General features: G+C 36.9%; 1 protein-coding gene across 1 annotated transcript in view; it reads right to left on the reverse strand.

The window, feature by feature from the left end:
* Positions 1 to 6,288: 6,288 nt before the first annotated feature.
* Positions 6,289 to 18,603, reverse strand: part of LOC150088199 (2-oxoglutarate dehydrogenase complex component E1-like) — a 497,346-nt gene continuing 485,031 nt past the window's right edge. Inside the window, exon 22 of the mRNA XM_090370615.1 lies at positions 6,289 to 6,556. Within this exon, the coding sequence (XP_090226741.1) occupies positions 6,457 to 6,556 (100 nt within the window). The 3' untranslated portion in view covers positions 6,289 to 6,456. The remainder of the gene's footprint in view (positions 6,557 to 18,603) is intronic.

Consider the following 18,603-nt stretch of genomic DNA (forward strand, 5'->3'; position numbering starts at 1 on the left):
TCTGCTGACTAAAGGCAAAATTCCGCACATCTATCATACAACTGTCTTTCCTCAATTTGAATTTATGCCCTCTCAGGTGATTATTCTGAGCAAGAGGAAGAATCCCATTAGCATTGAGCATGCTCAAACCATTCAAGGCTTTATACACCTCAATCAGATCACCTCGCAGGTGCCTAGTCTCCAAACACTGTAATCTGAAAACTTAAGAAGCTTTTCTTCGTAAGAGCAACCATTTGTTCCATTCACTAATCCTGTTGCCCTTCTCTGTACTTACTTGTTCCAAAAGCTCTACATCCTTCTTAAAATGAAGCCTACAGACCTGTATACAGTATTCAAGGTGTGGCCTGACCATTGCCTTATAAAAGGGGATAATCACCTCTTTTATCCCTGCTAGAAAAATTCCTGTATATCATTGACAAGACACCATGAGCTACTCTTGCAGACTGTCTGCACTGCTCAGAAAACTTCATATCTGCCTGCACAATTACCCCCAGATCCTCTTCATTCTCTACCACTCAGTGTAGTATCACACTTGAGAGCACATTTTGAGACAGCCGCTACACACAGCACCACTCTAGCCTTATGTAGCAGTACTCCTACAGAAATGTACCAACTGTGCAGTACTACATTCAGGAAAGTGGAGAATGAAAAAGATGTGGGGGTAATTGTGCAATCAGATATGAAGTTCTCTGAGCAGTGCAGACAGGCTGCCAGAGCAGGTCACAGAATCTTGTCAAGATATATAAGAATTTTGGTTACAGGGATAAGGAGGTGATTATCCATTTGTAACACACCTTGAATACTGCATACAGGTCTGGAGGCCTCATTTTAGGAAGGATGTGGAGTTGCTAGAACAAGTATAGAGAAGGGCAACAAGACTGGTGAGGGGAACAAAGGGGTTTTCTTATGAAGAAAGGGTCAAGCTCTGCAAATTACAGGGTTTGGAGACTAGACATCTGTGAGGTGATTTGATTGAGGTGTATAAGGCCTTGAATGGTTTGGGCAGGCTCAATGCTCATGGGATTCTTCTGCTTGCTCAGATTAAGAACCGAAGGGCACATAGATTCCAATTGAGGAAAGACAGTTGTAGAATAGATGTGTGGAAGTTTGCCTTTAGCCAGCTGGTAGTTGATTGCTGAAACAGCCTTCCATCTGTTGTTATGGAAGTTTATAGCTTAAATAAATTTAAGGCTGAACTAGATAAACATTTGGAGTGACTGGATGGGTGAAATTCAAAGGTTTATTTTATTTACTTTTTGACTGATGCTGCTTTTTTGCATTACATGCCTCAACTAATGCTAATGCTAAGCATCAGATGGGCATGCCCCACTGACAGCGAAAATAAAACTTATCCTGAAAAAATTCTCAGGGGGGGGGGCTTTGAGGATTTTGTATTATTAAGAAATACAGAAATCTGATATCATTAATAAATACAGAAAACAACATTGGGCCTAACATCAAAACCAGGAGGACTCCACTAATAACATTAGTCCATGAAGAGCAGTGTCTACTGATTACCTCTCTCTCTCTCTCTCTCTCTCTCTTCTCCCACTCAACCATCCTTTTCTTCACTGTAGCAATTGTCCATAATGCCATACGACTCCAATTTGTACAGTAGTCTTCCACATGCAACAGTATCAAAAAATACAGGTATATAATATAAAAATTATTTTTTTGCATTCGATTCCTTTGTGACCACATCATAGTATCCAATCAAATTTGCCAGACAAGATGTCTCCTTAACAAACCCATGCTGTGTATGAAACTACTGTCTTGTCTAGATGATCCTGCATGTCTTTTTTAATCTGTGACTCCATAATTTTTGCTGGAACATAAGTTAAACTAATATTTCTGTAATTACTCATGTCACTCTTTGATTCCCTTTGTGAATCGGGGACACATTTGCACATCTCCAGTCCCTGGGGACCTCCCATGAGTCCAAGGAAACTTTCAAAATTATGGTTAAGGGTTTGCTCACTTCCTTTGCTGCCTCCTTTAATATAACTGGATAAATCACATTCACCCCAGGCAATTTTTTTTGTTCAATTCCTTCTCCACTTTGTTCTCAATTATTACATCATTTAGCTCTCTGCTAGAGTTTGATAAGCTTCTGGCCTCCACTTCTCTACAGACATCCTCATGTGTGAATGTAGATGCAAAATACTCATTCAGTTTGTCAGCTATCTTAGCAGGTTCATCAACAATCAAACTGCTAATGTCAAGTGGACCAATCTTATTCATCCCCTTCCTTCTAGAATTTACATATGTAAAGAAGTCTTTGTTGTTTTTCTTTGCATCTTTTGCCAAGGATTTCTCATAAACAGCCTTCGCTTGCCTAACCTCCGACGTGACTTGATGATTAAACACTAGCTTATATCTGCCATCTAATTCCTCAAAGGCTTCCCATTTAGAATTCCCTGTTCTTAACATCATCAGTTGATCCCATTGTATAGAATTTAAGAACTGTCTGACAGCACTGTAGTCACCTTTACAAAAGCAAAAACCCTTCCCTTTATCTCTGATGGTAATTACATCTTTAAGTAAATCCCACATCAGTACCCTGTGATCACTGACACTTACTGGTTTCTTTATCTGCAGATTCTTAATGCATGAAGAATCACTGCTGATAATCAGATCAAGAAGTATTAATCCCTCTGGAATATGCTGCTGTAGAAAACAGTCATCCAATAAATCAACGAAAGTCTTACTAGTGTGTGAGTGACCAACCCATAAGTTCCAGTCTATATCTGGGGAGTTAAAATCCCCCATTATATGACAGTTTGAATTACTGGTTCACTATTTCTCTGTACAGTTATTTGTTTTAGTCATCAGAGTCATTGTGCCTATAACGCACTTCTACTCTCAACTTGGTTTTCCCAGTGCTTACGTCACACCAAACTGACTCAACACTGCACTGTCTATCCATGTCAACTGGATGCACTTCCTCAGATTTTGTGTGTGTTTCTTAACTAACAGTATAACCCCTCCTCCCTTCTATCCTTTCTGTACACATTGCACCCCCCAAATACAAATTTTGCACTGTTTATATCTGTGTGACATCACGTCACTGATATCCCAACAATATCTACCTTTGATGCCTTGATCAGAACTTCTATAATTCATCAAATTTGTTTACTGTACTCCTAGAATTGGTGCACATGCAAGTATACATGCACCTGTTCTTACTTTTAGTTACCTTAACACAACCCCTGTATTTATTTGTTCCATGATGACTCCCAGCAGTCTGTGAAATCCCTAGTACCTCGCTTTCCAGGCTGATGCCCATACGATTAGAAGCAATGCAAGAATTACTTTCACCCTGCCTGTGGCTACTGTTAATCTATTAGTCTGTGAACTCCCCCCCCAAACTAGCAGTTTTCCGACTCACATAACACTGCGTCGAAAGCATCAGCAAATATTCTTGCACCCTTTCTATTTAAATGTGTTCCATCCCTGTGGAAACTGTTAACAAGCGTAGACCACGCCGAGAAAAATTCTACCCTATGAGCCTTGCACAATCTCTCCAGGGCCGAATTGATCGATATACTCCCACCTATCATATAGCCCAAATAGATGGCTACCACCCAGCCAGAAAAAAATGCACTAGAACACTAGAGTTACCAAACCACCATATTCCAGCCTGAACATGGTCTTTAGCCCATAACAGTAAAATCACAATAAAATAAGAGCATGACATTGACATGGTTGACCAAGCCATCTCACTAGCTGACTGATTCTGTGCAAGCTATCCAAGGAGCCCCGCCTTGTCAAAGCAAGGAGTGTTGAAGCTGGGCCCATTCAACCACGGAAGATTGCTACGATGTTAACCCAGTCAATGGGTCCCAGCGATGCTAGTCTGGAGGCCTAGCAGCATTACTGGGAAGTTCCTCACCTCATACAAGTGGGGCATTGAGGAACGATATCGAATGTATTCACATTGGTAAGTCAACATAACAAAGTGAAGTGCCCCCTAATCTTCTGCATTCTTTTTTGGCTGGTCAAATAATCTGAGTGTCTAGGGGAGAAAATAGCATGCAACCTTCACATGAGAAACTATTTCAGCCTTGTGAAAAAAGTCAGAAATTTCTTGCATCATTGATGGGATTTGAATGCAAAGTCTTTCCCTCCTGACACAGGAAGATGACAATTATAACAACCAATCAGGGCATTACACATAGCAAATCACCCATTCATGTGCACACTGAAGAATTGAAATGGCCAAGTGTTACTACCAAAAATGATTTTTTTGATTATGCCAAAGTAAACTGGTTTAAGTTTTTCATCTTGCTTGCTGTCTGTAGTAAGCAAGATGAGAAAAATGAGTTTGCTCATTCACTATAAGTAATTTATTATCAAAATAAAAAAACCAACTAAATTGTTATCGTATGTGATGGTAAACTTGAAATTTAATAATTATGCAGATCATGATGAGTTAAATATTCTAGAATATCCTAACTTTTTTTTCTATTTATTTTGGCATTACTAGTGAAATCACTTGCAGCTGGTACTGATTTTTGGTATTCTATTTTTTCCAACATGGGGACACTGTTCTGTTCCATTTTTCACATAGAATTACTTTTATAAACTAAATACATGAAGTTAAAATTAATTTTGTTAATTTATCAAGGCAATTAACATTATATTGATAAATAAAACTAGCATATTTTATTAGAATTTTTGGCAAAATGTGAGAACATAATAAAGTATCAATGTGGGATAGTTTGTGTTTGCTTGCTCATGCACTACTAAGTACTAGACATGGTAGATGTGCTGATAGTAATCAGCACAATCAGCTCACTTAATAATTAACTTCATTGTATTTGATGTAACCAACCCAACTGTGTACTGCATTATTCAATAAGATGCTAAATATGTTTGACTTGCTAATATACAAAAAAAAAAAAAAAAAAAGTTATTTTTTGACCTTGACAGATATTGATATTTGATACTATTTCTTATGATACAGTTAGCCACTTTATTTTTATTACTAGAAATTAATAATAATAGCACAAACATCAATTTCTTTGAATAAAAGGAAGCTTTTCTGTTTATTATCCATTTATTTACAATAAATATCTTAATATATTTCTGTAAGAAATACAAAGAATTTTTTCCTATTGGTGGACAGAAAAATAAAATCTATATATCAAAAATTACATAAAATCTTTGTTTTTTCTTACAAGCAATTGATAACAAATTACATTCTCTGGTTAAATCTTCAGCTTGGTATCATATCCATGAAACTGTTTATCAAATAAAATATCTATGTGCATAATTATTCTTTACATATATATAAATATCAAAATAAAGTTATTTACAGTGTGTTACATTAAATAAAATAATACTTTTATTTCATAACATTACTCAATTCTAAAGTGCTTTTAGGGCTTTAAGCCTCAGGATGGGTGAAAGTTTAATAAAGTACAAGTTTGTGCAATAGCATCAAGTTAGTATGCAGCAAACTCTAAAATAGCTGAAAACGGCATCATTTTAGGTGTATCTCATATTGTGAATACCTTCACAACGAGTTGCCATGATATTGCACTACTATGAATAACTAATGGTTCACCAATGGGGAAGACTATTGTAACTTATTCTCAGTGGATATCACCACCCAGATGGCACCGTTTCAAGGCTATATGACCTATCTTCGGTGAGTGGATAAGTACCCTGGTGAAGCAATGATGGCAATTCAGTTATGAAGTATAACTCCACAATATGAGAGATGCCTGAATCAGACTAAAAAATTTTAGTCTGATTCATTTTACACTATCAGGCATCTCTCATATTATGGTTATACTTCATAACTGAATTGCCATCATTGCATCACCAGGGTACTTACCCACTCACCGAAGATAGGCCAAATAGTCTTGAAACAGTGCTGTCTGGGTGGTGGTGGTGGTATCCACTGAGAATAAGTAACAATAGTCTTCCCCATTGGTGAAGCGTTACTTATTCGAGGTAGTGCAATATCATGGCAACTCCTTGTGAAGGTATTCACAATATGAGATACACCTAAAACGATGCCAATTTCAGCTATTTTAGAGTTTGCTGCGTACTAACATGATGTTATTGCACAAACTTGTATGTCAATTCTAAAGTCCATTTTAATAGATATACTTGGCTCCACAAACTTTCCAATCAAGAAAAAGGTTTACAAATGAACCTAATATCCTACAGTTTATTCATCTATTTAAATAGATAAATAAACTGAAATGGTTACAGATTAGAGAGGCATGGTTAGATTTTTACAAGTTAACTCATTTTATAAAAAAAATTACAACAAAAATATAACTAAAGCTGCAAATATGTCTGGCTATAGAATAGGAACACAATCAAATAATACATTAAGATGAACGTTAATAATTATCAATGAAATTATCCTCTCTCTAAAGATTGGTTAGAAACTAATCAGTATAAGAAATAAAGCTAATCTTATTCTAAGATTTTCTCTACTTAGAGTGCAAGGGTATCATCTACAACCTTTTCTTGTTCTTTCTTGAAAACTTGTTTACTACCAGTGGCTGTAGAAGGTGATACGGCTCTGCCACAATATCTTTTAATATAAAATTATAATTAGGTTTCAACTAAGAACAATATAAAAAGTAGTTTTGTATGTTAATATAAAATGTAATTTTGTATGTTTCATCACAGTAAAATACATTTTACAAATAAATCATATCAAATGATGTACTAAATGTGCTAAATCATTTATTTGAAATTACCCATATGAGTCGTTACCATTAACAATTAGGAGGAAGTTATGTCACCTGGTAATAAAAAAATAATAAAATAAATAAATAACAACTTGAACTATTATGATGAATTTGCGGTAAGTGCAATATATTTTTGTAATCAGTAACTCAAATGAACTTTGCAAGGCTGTTGAAGACTAATGATCCATGCTATTTGATTGTATTTTAGGGAATCAATTATACTGCTTACTGAGTTTTGATTGAATTCATATTAACTTGTTTACCCTTTAACTATCAATTTGGTAAGTTGGTTATATTTATACATGCGCACACACACACACACACACACACACAAAAAAAAAAGAAATTAAAGCTTAAAATATCTTAGAGTGACGACCACCTGATAATTTACCATTCCGTCAGTATAACTCTGGCTTTTAACCATTATATTAGAAGTTGAAGCAATGTAAAAAAAAAAAATAAATAAATAAATCTTTCTCTTGCTGTTGGTGTAAAAAGTATAATGCATTTGCTCATGTAACTTTTTTTTCAAGAGGAGCACTTTATTCTGATCTGCTTTTTCATTCTGAAAAGATATACATGTACCCACAAAGTGCAATTATTGTTGGCATTTTTTCTGTTACACTATTAGAATTAAAAGAAAAATATACACATTTTTCATAATTATATCCATTATACTGCTAAAATAGTAGTAGCAGTAATGGAAAATAATGCAAGAAAGCAAGCTTTATATAGCATCGGCCAAAAAAAAAAAAAAAAAAACCAGTTAACCCATTCGTACACTCCAAGAATTTGTCTAGTTTTTCTTTTAATTTATTCAACCCATTCACTTCCATAACAACAGATGGAAACCTGTTCCAATAATCAACCACCCGCTGGCTGAAGGAAAACTTCTGCATATCTATCCTGCAACCATACTCCCTCAATTTGAATTTATGCCCCCTCACATGTGCAGTCTCAGCAAGTGGAAGAATACCATTAACATTCAGCTTACTCAATCCATTCAAGGCTTTAAACACCTCAATCAGATCTCCTCGTAGCTACTTGGTCTCAAGACACTGCATTTTGCAGAACTGAAGCCTTTCTAGATAAGAGCACCCTTTTGTTCTCTTGAACAATCAGGTTGTCTTCTCTGCATCCATTCCAGCAGTTCTACATCTTCCTAAAGTGATGCCTCCAGACCCGTATACACTACTCAAAATGTGGCCTAACCATGGCCTTATACAAAAGGATAACCACCTCCTTATCCCTGCTAGCAAAATTTCTGTATATCATTGACACAACCCAATGACCTGTCCTCGAAGCATTTCTACACTATTCAAATAATTTCATTGGTGGCAAGACAGTGCACAATTACCCCCCAGGTATTTTTGATTCTCCACTACCCTGAATATAGTACCACACAGTTGATGTTACCCTGGGGTTACTCAGTGGTGAGCTATAGTGGGCTCGTGAGAGCCCATTGTTGAGACTATCATTTTTTTTTTTTTTATAAATGAAATCCTGAATGTAATTATTGAGTATCCAGAGCCAAAATTACGGTGGGATGAGTGGGGCACCATCCCCAGCATTCAATCAGTTATGTATTTTAAAATGGCTTATTTTTGATTTAATTTCAGTCGGACCTTTGTTTAACCAACTTCTTTATAGCAAATGATTTTGAATTCCCCTTGGTAATTACATTTAAAATAGTTTCCATAAAACGGATTACGAGAGACAATTTTGTATGCATTGTTCTCGCCTCTGGTCTTTAGGCAATTTAGGTAATTAGAAAGTGCGAATTAAAGGTGAAAGAGATTACTGTTTCATAATGTTAGTGATGTCCGTAAAACCTATGTAGTCACATACTGAGAAGTTGTGCTCGTCAATATGCTTTCCATAGCTAGTCAGAGGATTAAGAAGATTCCCAACATGGACAATAGCCTCTGGTCAGCCTGTGTGTGTTGTGGTTCCCCTTTACTCTGACAAACAGCCATATGTTTCTCGGAGAAGTGAGTGATCCATGCATTTCAGTAAATTTCTCTTGTCTATGTTTACATGGTCACAGTAGCTGAATATTCACGTGATTCTGACATTTTGCACAATATTCAAAGAACTAGTGATAGTAGCAACGTGGGGGGAGGGGAATTGAGGCAACTAAGATATTATATGAACTTTAAGAAGATGAAATGTTGGCAGATTTTGAAACTTCTTCAAGCCTTTCATTGTGCAGAAAATGTTCCAAAATATAATAGCATACAGGCAATAATTAAAAAAAAAAAAAAAAAACTGTATGCATTATATCACCGAACCAGCACGAATTAAGGATGATTGCTAAAGAACTGGATGTCAAAACTATAAATATCGGTTGTGTCTTCACCAGGACGCTTCCTTTTCACACCTTTTAAGTATTTTACCCATTTTTAGGGAATAAAGCACAATTACAAAAAGAGGAGGCAAGTTTGATACACATAAACAAAGCTGCGCGCGTGTAGCAACTGAAAAAACAACACTGTAAAGGCAGAGATTAACACCTCACATTTTACTAAAGCACATTTCTAGGGGTTACTACCATAAAACAATAAAAACAATTTCCAGTTGCGTTTCTGCTAGTGGAATCTGTTACTAACTGGTAGTAAACTCGATCTAATTACATTTGCGATTATACCGATAGCTGGAATTGTGTTGGTTTTTACGTTATTATGGTGAAATGTGTTTCCCCTTCACTGATATAAAAAACATAAATACATTTTCAGAATCTTCTCTTCATTCCTATTGTGTTGCGTTCGACTGCCATTTCTTGTAAACATAAAGGCGAATTGTGCATAAGTGAATTCGGTTCGTGTTATATAAGATATTGTTCCCCTATTTATAAATAGTGTATGATTGAATTCGTGTAGTGTAAACACGTGTTATACGAGGACTGACTGTATGGAGGATGCGGAAAGGTCAGGGAATGACCACCGCATATCGCCGGAGCAATATGACCTTAGTTGCTAATGCTCCTAAAAAAAAAAAAAAAAAAAACACCAAAGCCACGATGAGCAACATGTAGCTTGCAGATGGCAATTGAGGGTTGGAGGAATTATCCCACTTTGTGCAAACATTTTGAATTAGAAGTTAAATATTCCGGATTATAAATCAACTTTTAAATCTGGAATTTCTTAACCATTTAGCACTAATGATCGACATCTGCAGGAGCTCTCTCTCTTACTTTTCAGAAGCTTTAAGAATCACCATGGTAAAAGTAGATAAATTAATTATTCGAACTATAAATGCTATTGCTAATTTGAAAAATTTTGAAGGAAATTATGTCCCTAAAATTGAGAGCTTGTTCAAGTAGAAAGAATTGGAAAGAATCAAATTTGAAAGTAAGAACACACTTAAAAAATTACCTCATGACAAGTTATTAAATGCATTGTTTTATCCTTAAAGGATAAGTTATTAATGCAACAGAGTGATTTTAAATTAAATAATGAAAATAATGATACCATTGACAACAAGGAAATCAAAGAAATTTTAAGCATATGCTACCCGTGGAAGCATATTCTCGGTGGCAAGATGGTGAAAACTGAATAAGAAATTTAAGTTTTCTGATAAAATATGAAATAAAAATTAATGATTTTAGAGATTTTGTCAAAGACAGTTTATCTTTAAAATAGAGTGAAATTCCCTTTTCAATTAAGAAAGCCAGAAATATCTTTGAAACTATTCGGATTAGCAGTGCTGGAGCTGAGTGAGCTTTCAGCGTAATGAATAATGTTGTGTGAATGACTGAATAAATGAAAGAATAATGTTGACAATTAAACATGTTGCAGATTATTATGATCTAAATGGAAAACCATTGCTTCAATTTTATCCAGTTTGTCAAATCATTCCTCTGTAATCCTCGCTCAGCTATTGAGCAAAGCAGAAGATCAACAACAAATATTAGTAAAGAAGTAAATTGTATATGGCAATTTTTGGAATAAATTTTTCTTGAATATTTGTGTAATAATTTTTTTTTTCATGTAATCTGTGATTTTTGTGTACCTTTTCTAGAATAGTTTGTTTTTTATGTAATATTTGTTTTTATATTGTGTTTTTATATTATTTGTGATATGGGAAATATTTCATGTTATTTTCTATTTGTAATATTATAATTTTATCATGAAAAAAATGCATCCATTATATTTCCCTAGTTGTTAAAAAAAAAGAGAGACAAATAAAAAAGTTGCGCTGTGCCGATCACACGCGGTAGATGGTTTATGTGAAACATCCTTTTAGGTGTTTTGATGTATATATTGATTACGAAATAAGAGGTTTTTTAATTGTTTTTCTTATCAAACAGTAGTTTTCATCCGATACAGTTTTCAAACGATACTTATCAACCGATGCAGTTTTCAAACAGTATCGGTTGAAGTATCAATCTTGTAGTTGAAGTGACATATGCAGCTGTTAGGGGCACCTAACAATGGAATGTAACGAAAATGCAAGACAAAAAAAAAGAAATTGTTGACAAATATTTGTATTGTTACAGTTATATGATAAATACTCATATTGTCTTGCATTTTCATTACATTCCATTGTTAGGTGCCCCTAAAGCAGTCACATGACGAATACTTATATTGTTGCAATCATACTTACTGCAGTAGTAACTTCAGAAAATATGATTGTGATGTCATACTATTCAAAAAAAGTTAGAACTCCAGACACTATCATATTATATATCATTGTAAGGAGAGGCATGACGACCAGATTTTTACAATTTTTTTATTTTTTTTTAGATACACTTAGGAATATTATACACATACACTTATACACAAGGTTAAGGGAGTAACAAACCCCATCTGTCTACCCCTCCCTGAATCCACCAGGAATGGAACCCCCCCCTGAATCCACTCCATACCGTTCAGTCATGAAAAATGCATTACATGCTCTAATCATGCTACTAGTAGTGCGAGCGTGGGAACGTCACTTATGTGACCAATCAAATTTACTTGGTAGAAAGTCTGAAAAACTGCAAGCCCATTATTAAAATATTCACAGCTAACCACTGGGATTAGGCATCTCCGTAGCCAGGTGGGAAGAAGCAGCAGTGCATAGCACACGCTTCTTGATTAGACCGGGGTTCGAGCCCGTCACCATCAAAAAATACGGAGGATGCGGAAAGGTCAGGGAATGACCGCCGCATATCCCGAAGCTGTTTGTTTGTTGTTTGTTATTTGGTTTTTAGGAGCATTAACAACTAAGGCCATATTGCTCCGGGAATATGCGGTGGTCATTCCCTGACCTTTCCGCATCCTCCGTATTTGGTGGTGACGGGCTTGAACCCCGGTCTAATCAAGAAACGTGTGCTACGCACTGCTGCTGCTCCTTCCCACCTGGCTATAGAGATGCCATATCCTGGAGCAATATGGCCTTAGTTGCTAATGCTCCTAAAAACCAAATAGCAAACAAACCACTGGGGTTACTGCTACTTTGCATTTCTCCAGGTTAAACTTCAACTGCCATTTTCTCAGCCCATTAAGCCAATTTTCCCAGATCTTGTTGCAGTAGCTCAACCCTGATGACTGTTGTTAACCTCCCTGCCAACTTAGACATTATTAAACATTAAGTCTGATGTACTTTCATCAATATCATTGATAAATATTGAAACCAACAATGGATAAAACACTGAACCCTGGGGAACCCCACTAATAACATTAGCCTACAAAGAGCAGTGCCCATTGATAACCACTCTGTCTTCTTCCACTTAACCATCCCTTTATCCATAGCAGTAATTTGCCCTTAATGGCACAAAATATAAAAACAAAGTATATGTCAAAATTATTTTTTGCAACCAGTTCCTTGGTCACTGCAGACTACCCCTTGACAAATGCCTGTCCAAATGATGGATATCATTTCAAAGTGTAGAATTTTAAGTTGTTATAGCCTTTATTCTATTACTGCTTTTTGCCTTTCATGCCTGTTTGAAGGTTAGCAGATTACACAAAGAAATACAAGGGAAGATTAAAAACTACATGGACTGTAGACACTGTTCTGCTGCTACACTTACAATAAATTTGGTAACTGCATGGTATTATCCATATGGCCAAGGAATCGTAAGCTATTGCCACAGGAACAAAAAAAAAAATAAAAATAATATATATATATATATATAATAATAATAAAATAAAGACCCTTTAGGTATTTCCACATATCACGTGGGTGCTGATCCAGCTCACCTGGAATTTTTCCCAATTTTAATTACATGGAAGCAACTTATTCTAGAAATTTATAACTTATTGGCTAAAAGAAAACTTTCTGAAAAAAATTTAACCATGAAAATTTCATCTTTCTTCTATTTACTGTCTCCTATCAGAGCCTTACAGACGACCTCAATGAGATTTGCCTTCTAAGGTGTGTAGCTATCAAGCTCTGTTAGTCTGTATATTCAGTCTTTCCTCATTTACCCTGGCACATGCACATTTAAAGGATATTAATTTTCTGTGGTGTATTGGTGGAATATCCTCCATGATTTGTTTTGGGATTTTATTGCTGCTGTGCATTCTGATTTCAATGCTTTGAGTAATGTTGGAAACTATGTACAGTGGTACCTTTGGTTACGAACTTAATTCGTTCTTTGACTCTGTTTGCGAACCGAAACAACTTTTCCCATTGAAATTAATGCAAATCCAATTAATCCGTTCGCCCACCCCAGAAACATACTGTTTTTTGACTTTTTTTATGGATTTATATGTGTGGCAAAAATATATAATTTCAAATATACAGTATAATTTTACCTTTGTGGTTGATAGTTGCTGGCACAGGTAGATGGTAAAGGAAGACTACTCCTTCGAAGGAGAGTCCCATTCCGTAATAACATTGGGAATTTCTGGTGTTTTTTCTCTTGTTTGTATCCTGGGAAGTGGTTCAATTACTGGCTCAGTGGCTGGTGTTTTTACAAGATAACGATCCAGAGACATTTGTCTTTTTCTTTGTTGGATAATTTTCTGAAAATGGGACATCACACTGTCATTTAAAATGTCCACTGCTCTGCGGGTCACAGTTTTGTTAGGGTGATGCTTCTCAATGAAATCCTGCACTTCACTCCACTTGCTACAAATTTCTTTGATCTCAGCACTTGAAACATGTACCACCTCTTCCTCCTCCTGCATAACTTTCATCTGTGCACATTGCAACTCAACAAATTCTTCTGTGTTGAGTTCTTGTCTGTGGTCCTCCACCAGCTCCACCACATCCTCCTCACTGACCTCCAAGGCCAAACCCTTGCCAATGGTTGCAATCTCGTTTGTTAGAGTTACATCTGTCTCCTCGAAGTCTCTATCAGGCACACAACCTGATAGAGACTTCATCTCCTCCAGACAGATTGAAATGTGTGGTTAGAGACACTGTTCCATGCCTTGTCAATGAGGTTTATGCAGTGGAGGATATGAAGTGATCCTTCCAAAAATCACGCAGGGTCAAATCCGTGTCGTTGGTCATCTGGAAACACCTGGAAAAAAGAGCCTTTGTATATAACTTCTTGAAGTTGAAAATTAGTTGCTGGTCCATGGGTTGGATGAGAGGAGTGGTGTTGGGATGCAGAAATCTGACTTTTATGAAGTCGTATTCAACACCAAGGTCTTCTTCCATACTTGGAGGATGGGCAGGAGCATTGTCCATAACCAGCAGACACTTAAGGGGCAAATTATTTTCCTCAAGGTATTTCTTGACAGTTGGCATAAAAACTTCGGTCAACTACTCCATAAAAAGTAATCTTGTTACCCAAGCCTTGCTATTCGCTCTCCACAATACCGGAAGTTTACCCTTTAGCATTTTGTGTTTAAAAATGTGTGCATTTTCAGAGTGGTAAACTAAAAGAGGCTTAATCTTACAATCCCCACTTGCATTAGTGCACAATAAAAGTGTAAGCCTGTCCTTCATTGGTTTGTGGCCAGGCAGTGACATTTCCTCTTGGGTTATGTAGGTCCTTCTTGGCATTTTTTTCCCAAAAAAGTTCCGTTTCATCGCAATTAAAAACTTGATGCGGTACGTAACCTTCAGAGCTGATATAAAGTTTGCAAATTCCTCCACATAAGCATCTGCTGCTTTTTTGTCCGAACTAGCTGCCTCTCCAAGCCTAACAACACTATGAATTCCAGTTCATTGACAAAACTTTTCGAACCAGCCTCTACTTGCTTTCAATTCGTCAACTCTAGCATCAATTGTATTCAGCGTTTTCGCCACTAAATCACCGTGCAAAAGTAAAGCCTTCTCGCATATTAGGGCCTCGCTAACACTATCTCCAGCAAGCTGCTTTTCATTAATCCAAACTAACAATAATTTTTCTACTTCTTCTAACACTTGAGACCTTTGCTTTGTTAACATAGTCACTCCTTTAGCCACATCAGCCGTCTTTAGCACATCTTTGTTCTTTAAGATAGTACAGATCATAGATTTAGCCTTGTTGTACTCCTTGGCGAGATCAGAAACACAAACACCATTCTCATGTTTAGTTATTATTTCCTCCTTCGTTTCTACTGTAATACACTTAGGTTTCTTTACACAACTGTCACTAACACTTTTCACTTTCTTGGGAGCCATAATGAGGGTTAATTTAATGCAAAAAGCAAAAATAAAAAAAAAAAAAAAAATTGTATCAAGAACAACACAACGACAAACAATGTTCACAGCGTGCAAACCTGAGTACAACTGATGCTGTTCGCAAGCCGAAAACATGGTGTCAAAGCCATGTTTGTGCATTCGTGCGCCGAGGCATTGTTCGTGGGTCAACTCAAAATCTGTTCGTGGGCCGATTTGTTCGTGACCCGAGGTACCACTGTATATTTTCTGAATTTCAACTGCTGTGTGGACAATAACTTCTGTAATGCACTAACTACATTACTGATGGAGTTCTGGCTGACTCCTGTGATGTCAAACTGTGCCAGATGTTCAAAGGTGTTTCAGTGAGCATCATCAAACTTCAACTGAGATATCTTTAATGACATTAAAGATTGAAAATGTCAGTAAGATTTGCATAGTTTCCTATTAAATGTTTTAACATTAATGGCTCCTGTAAGTCCATTAGAGATTTTCTGCAGTCAACAAGGATGTGTTTCACCGTAAGCTGGGTATTGCAATGCATGCATTGAGGAGGAGTCTCATCTGTCAGAAGATGCAGGTGAGTGAGATGTGTATGCCCAATACATGCTTTTGCTAAAACTATTAGTTTCTGCCAATTTGTTCTGTAACTAGATTGCAATAGTTGTGGCGGCTGTTTCATCTGATAAGTTTATTTGTTTGTGTCATTAGCATTAGCAATAGTATTAGTAGAAGCATACAATGCAAGAAAGCAAGTTTATGCAGCATCAGCCAAAAGAAGAGAGAGAGAGAAAAAAAAAAAAAAAAACTCTCCCATTTCATCCCTCCATTCGTTCTAAATGCCTGTCCAGCTCAGCCTTAAATTTATTTAAGCTATTAGCTTCCACAACAAAAGATGGAAGCCTGTTCAACCAATCAACTATCCACTGGTTAAAGGCAAATTTCCTCACATCTATTCTACAACTATCTTTCCTCAATTTGAAACTGTGCCCCCTCAGGTTCTTAGTCTGAGCAAGACAAAGAATCCTGTCAGCATTCAGCTTGCTCAACCCATTCAAGGCCTTATACACCTCAATCAGATCACCTCGCAAGTGCCTACTCTCTAGGTGGTGCAATTTTCAGAACTTAAGTCTTTCTTGGTAAGAGCACCCCTTTATTCCCCTCACCCTTCTTGTTGCCCTTCTTTGTACTTGTTCTAGGAACTCTACATCCTTCCTAAAACGAGGCCTCCAGACGTGTACACAGTACTCTAGGTGTTGCCTGACCATTGCCTTGTATAAAGGGATTATCACCTCCCAGTCGCTGCCAGCAAAATTCCTATATATCATTGACAAGACTCCATGACTTGCCCTGGCAGCCCACCTGCACTGCTCAGCAACCTTCATATTTGGCAGCACAATTACCCCAAGGTCTTTTTCACTTTCCACTTCCCTGAGTGTAGTATCACACAGTTGGTAAGTTTCTCTTTGGTTATTGCTACCCATATGCAGCACTTTGCATTTCTCAACGTTAAACTCCAGTTGCCACTTCTCAGCCCATTTGCACAACTTATCTAGATCCAGTTGGAGTAGCATACTGTCACTACTATTGTTAACAACCTTGCCAAACTTTGTACCATCTGCAAACTTGGACATTAAACCTGATATACCTTCATCTATATTATTGATAAATATGCAGAACAACAATGGGCCCACACTGAACCCTGGGGAACTCCACTAATGACATTTGTCCACGAAAAGCAGTGTCCATTGATTACCACTCTCCGTTGTCTCCCACTCAACCATCCCATTATCCATTGTAGCAGCTTACCCTTGATGCCATACCTCTCCAATTTGTACAGCAGTTTTCCGTGTGCAACAGTATCAAAAGCTTCCCTAAAATCCAAGTATATAACATCAAAATTATTTTTGGCATTCAGTTCCTTTGTGACCACATCATAGTAACCAATCAAATTGGTCAGACAAGACCTCCCTTTGACTGTGCCTTAACTATTACTGCTTGTCTAGATGATCCTGCAATGCTTCTTTAACCAGTGATTCCATTATTTTCCCCGGAACACAAGTTTAACTAACAGGTCTGTAGTTACTCACCTTTTGAACCTCCTTTCTGAATTGGTGATACATTTGCACACCTCTAGTTCATGGGGACCTCCCCTGAGTTCAAAGAAGCTCTCATAATTATGGCTAAGGGTAATTTTACTTCCTTTGCTGCCTCCTTTAATATAACTGGATAGATCCCGTCCACCCCAGGTGCCTTCCTTATCTTCAACAATTTCTCTTCCACTTTGCTCTCAGTTATTACAAAATCACTTAGCTCCCTGTTATCATTCGATAAACTAGATAGCTAGATACTAGATAAACTAGATACTAGATAGCGTTAGTTGAACTTCGTTAGCAGTTAAATTGTACGTTTAAATAAATACATATAACGACTTAGATTACAAACGTAATATAATTAATTATATTTAACATAATTAATTATACATATAACCACTTAGGTTACGTAACATAAATAATTAGTAAAAACAAATAATTAATACATAACTTGATACGAAAGTTATATAAAGGGATTTCGTAGATAACACTCGTTACTGAAACATAAATATAGCGTTATAACTGTGTTTGGATACAAGTTTAGGATTTAATTTTGTACAGAAATTGAAATTTTATTGAAAGTAAATCTAAATCATGACTCAAACCAGAGCAGCAAAGCAAAGGGCTCAAGCTAATGGGAATGCTGTGGCCCAGGGGAGAACTGAGGGGGGCAGTTGTCCTCTGAATCACAGCCTTGTAAGATGCACTATTTGCTTGATGTTTGCGGAGCAGTCAAGTATGGGACATGATACTGCCACGGGGGATGTCTTTGTGTGTGTGCGATGCAAGGAGTGTAAAGAGATAAGGCGACAACTCAGCGTTGTTATGGGCCTATATGAGAGCTTGAAGGATAGGGTGGATGCCCTCGAAGGATTACAAGTGAGGGGCCCATCAAGCTCTCAGCTGCCCACACCAATGCCAGAGCTTGCACTTGGTCATCGCGGAACACAGCGGCAACCCCCAAGGCAGAATGCGCTGGTCCCAAAGGAACTAGTAGTTGTTGGTGACTCTATTGTCAGGGAAACGGGAAACATGCTTTGTAAAAAGGATAGGTGGAATAGGACCAGGGTATGTCTGCCAGGGGCAAAAGTTGATGACGTTGTAGAGCGGATATCATCTTTTAAGGGCACAAAAGGTGATATAGTTGTACACGTTGGCACTAATGACATTAAGAGTAGGAGACCGGCGGAATTACTTGACAAGTACAGGTCACTGATGAAAAAAAGCCGTGAATTAGGGTTGAAATTGAA

Source organism: Mastigoproctus giganteus, chromosome 3 (assembly GCF_048544385.1).
Source record: "Mastigoproctus giganteus isolate SK-2022 chromosome 3, ASM4854438v1, whole genome shotgun sequence".
NCBI classification, from domain to species: domain Eukaryota; kingdom Metazoa; phylum Arthropoda; class Arachnida; order Uropygi; family Thelyphonidae; genus Mastigoproctus; species Mastigoproctus giganteus.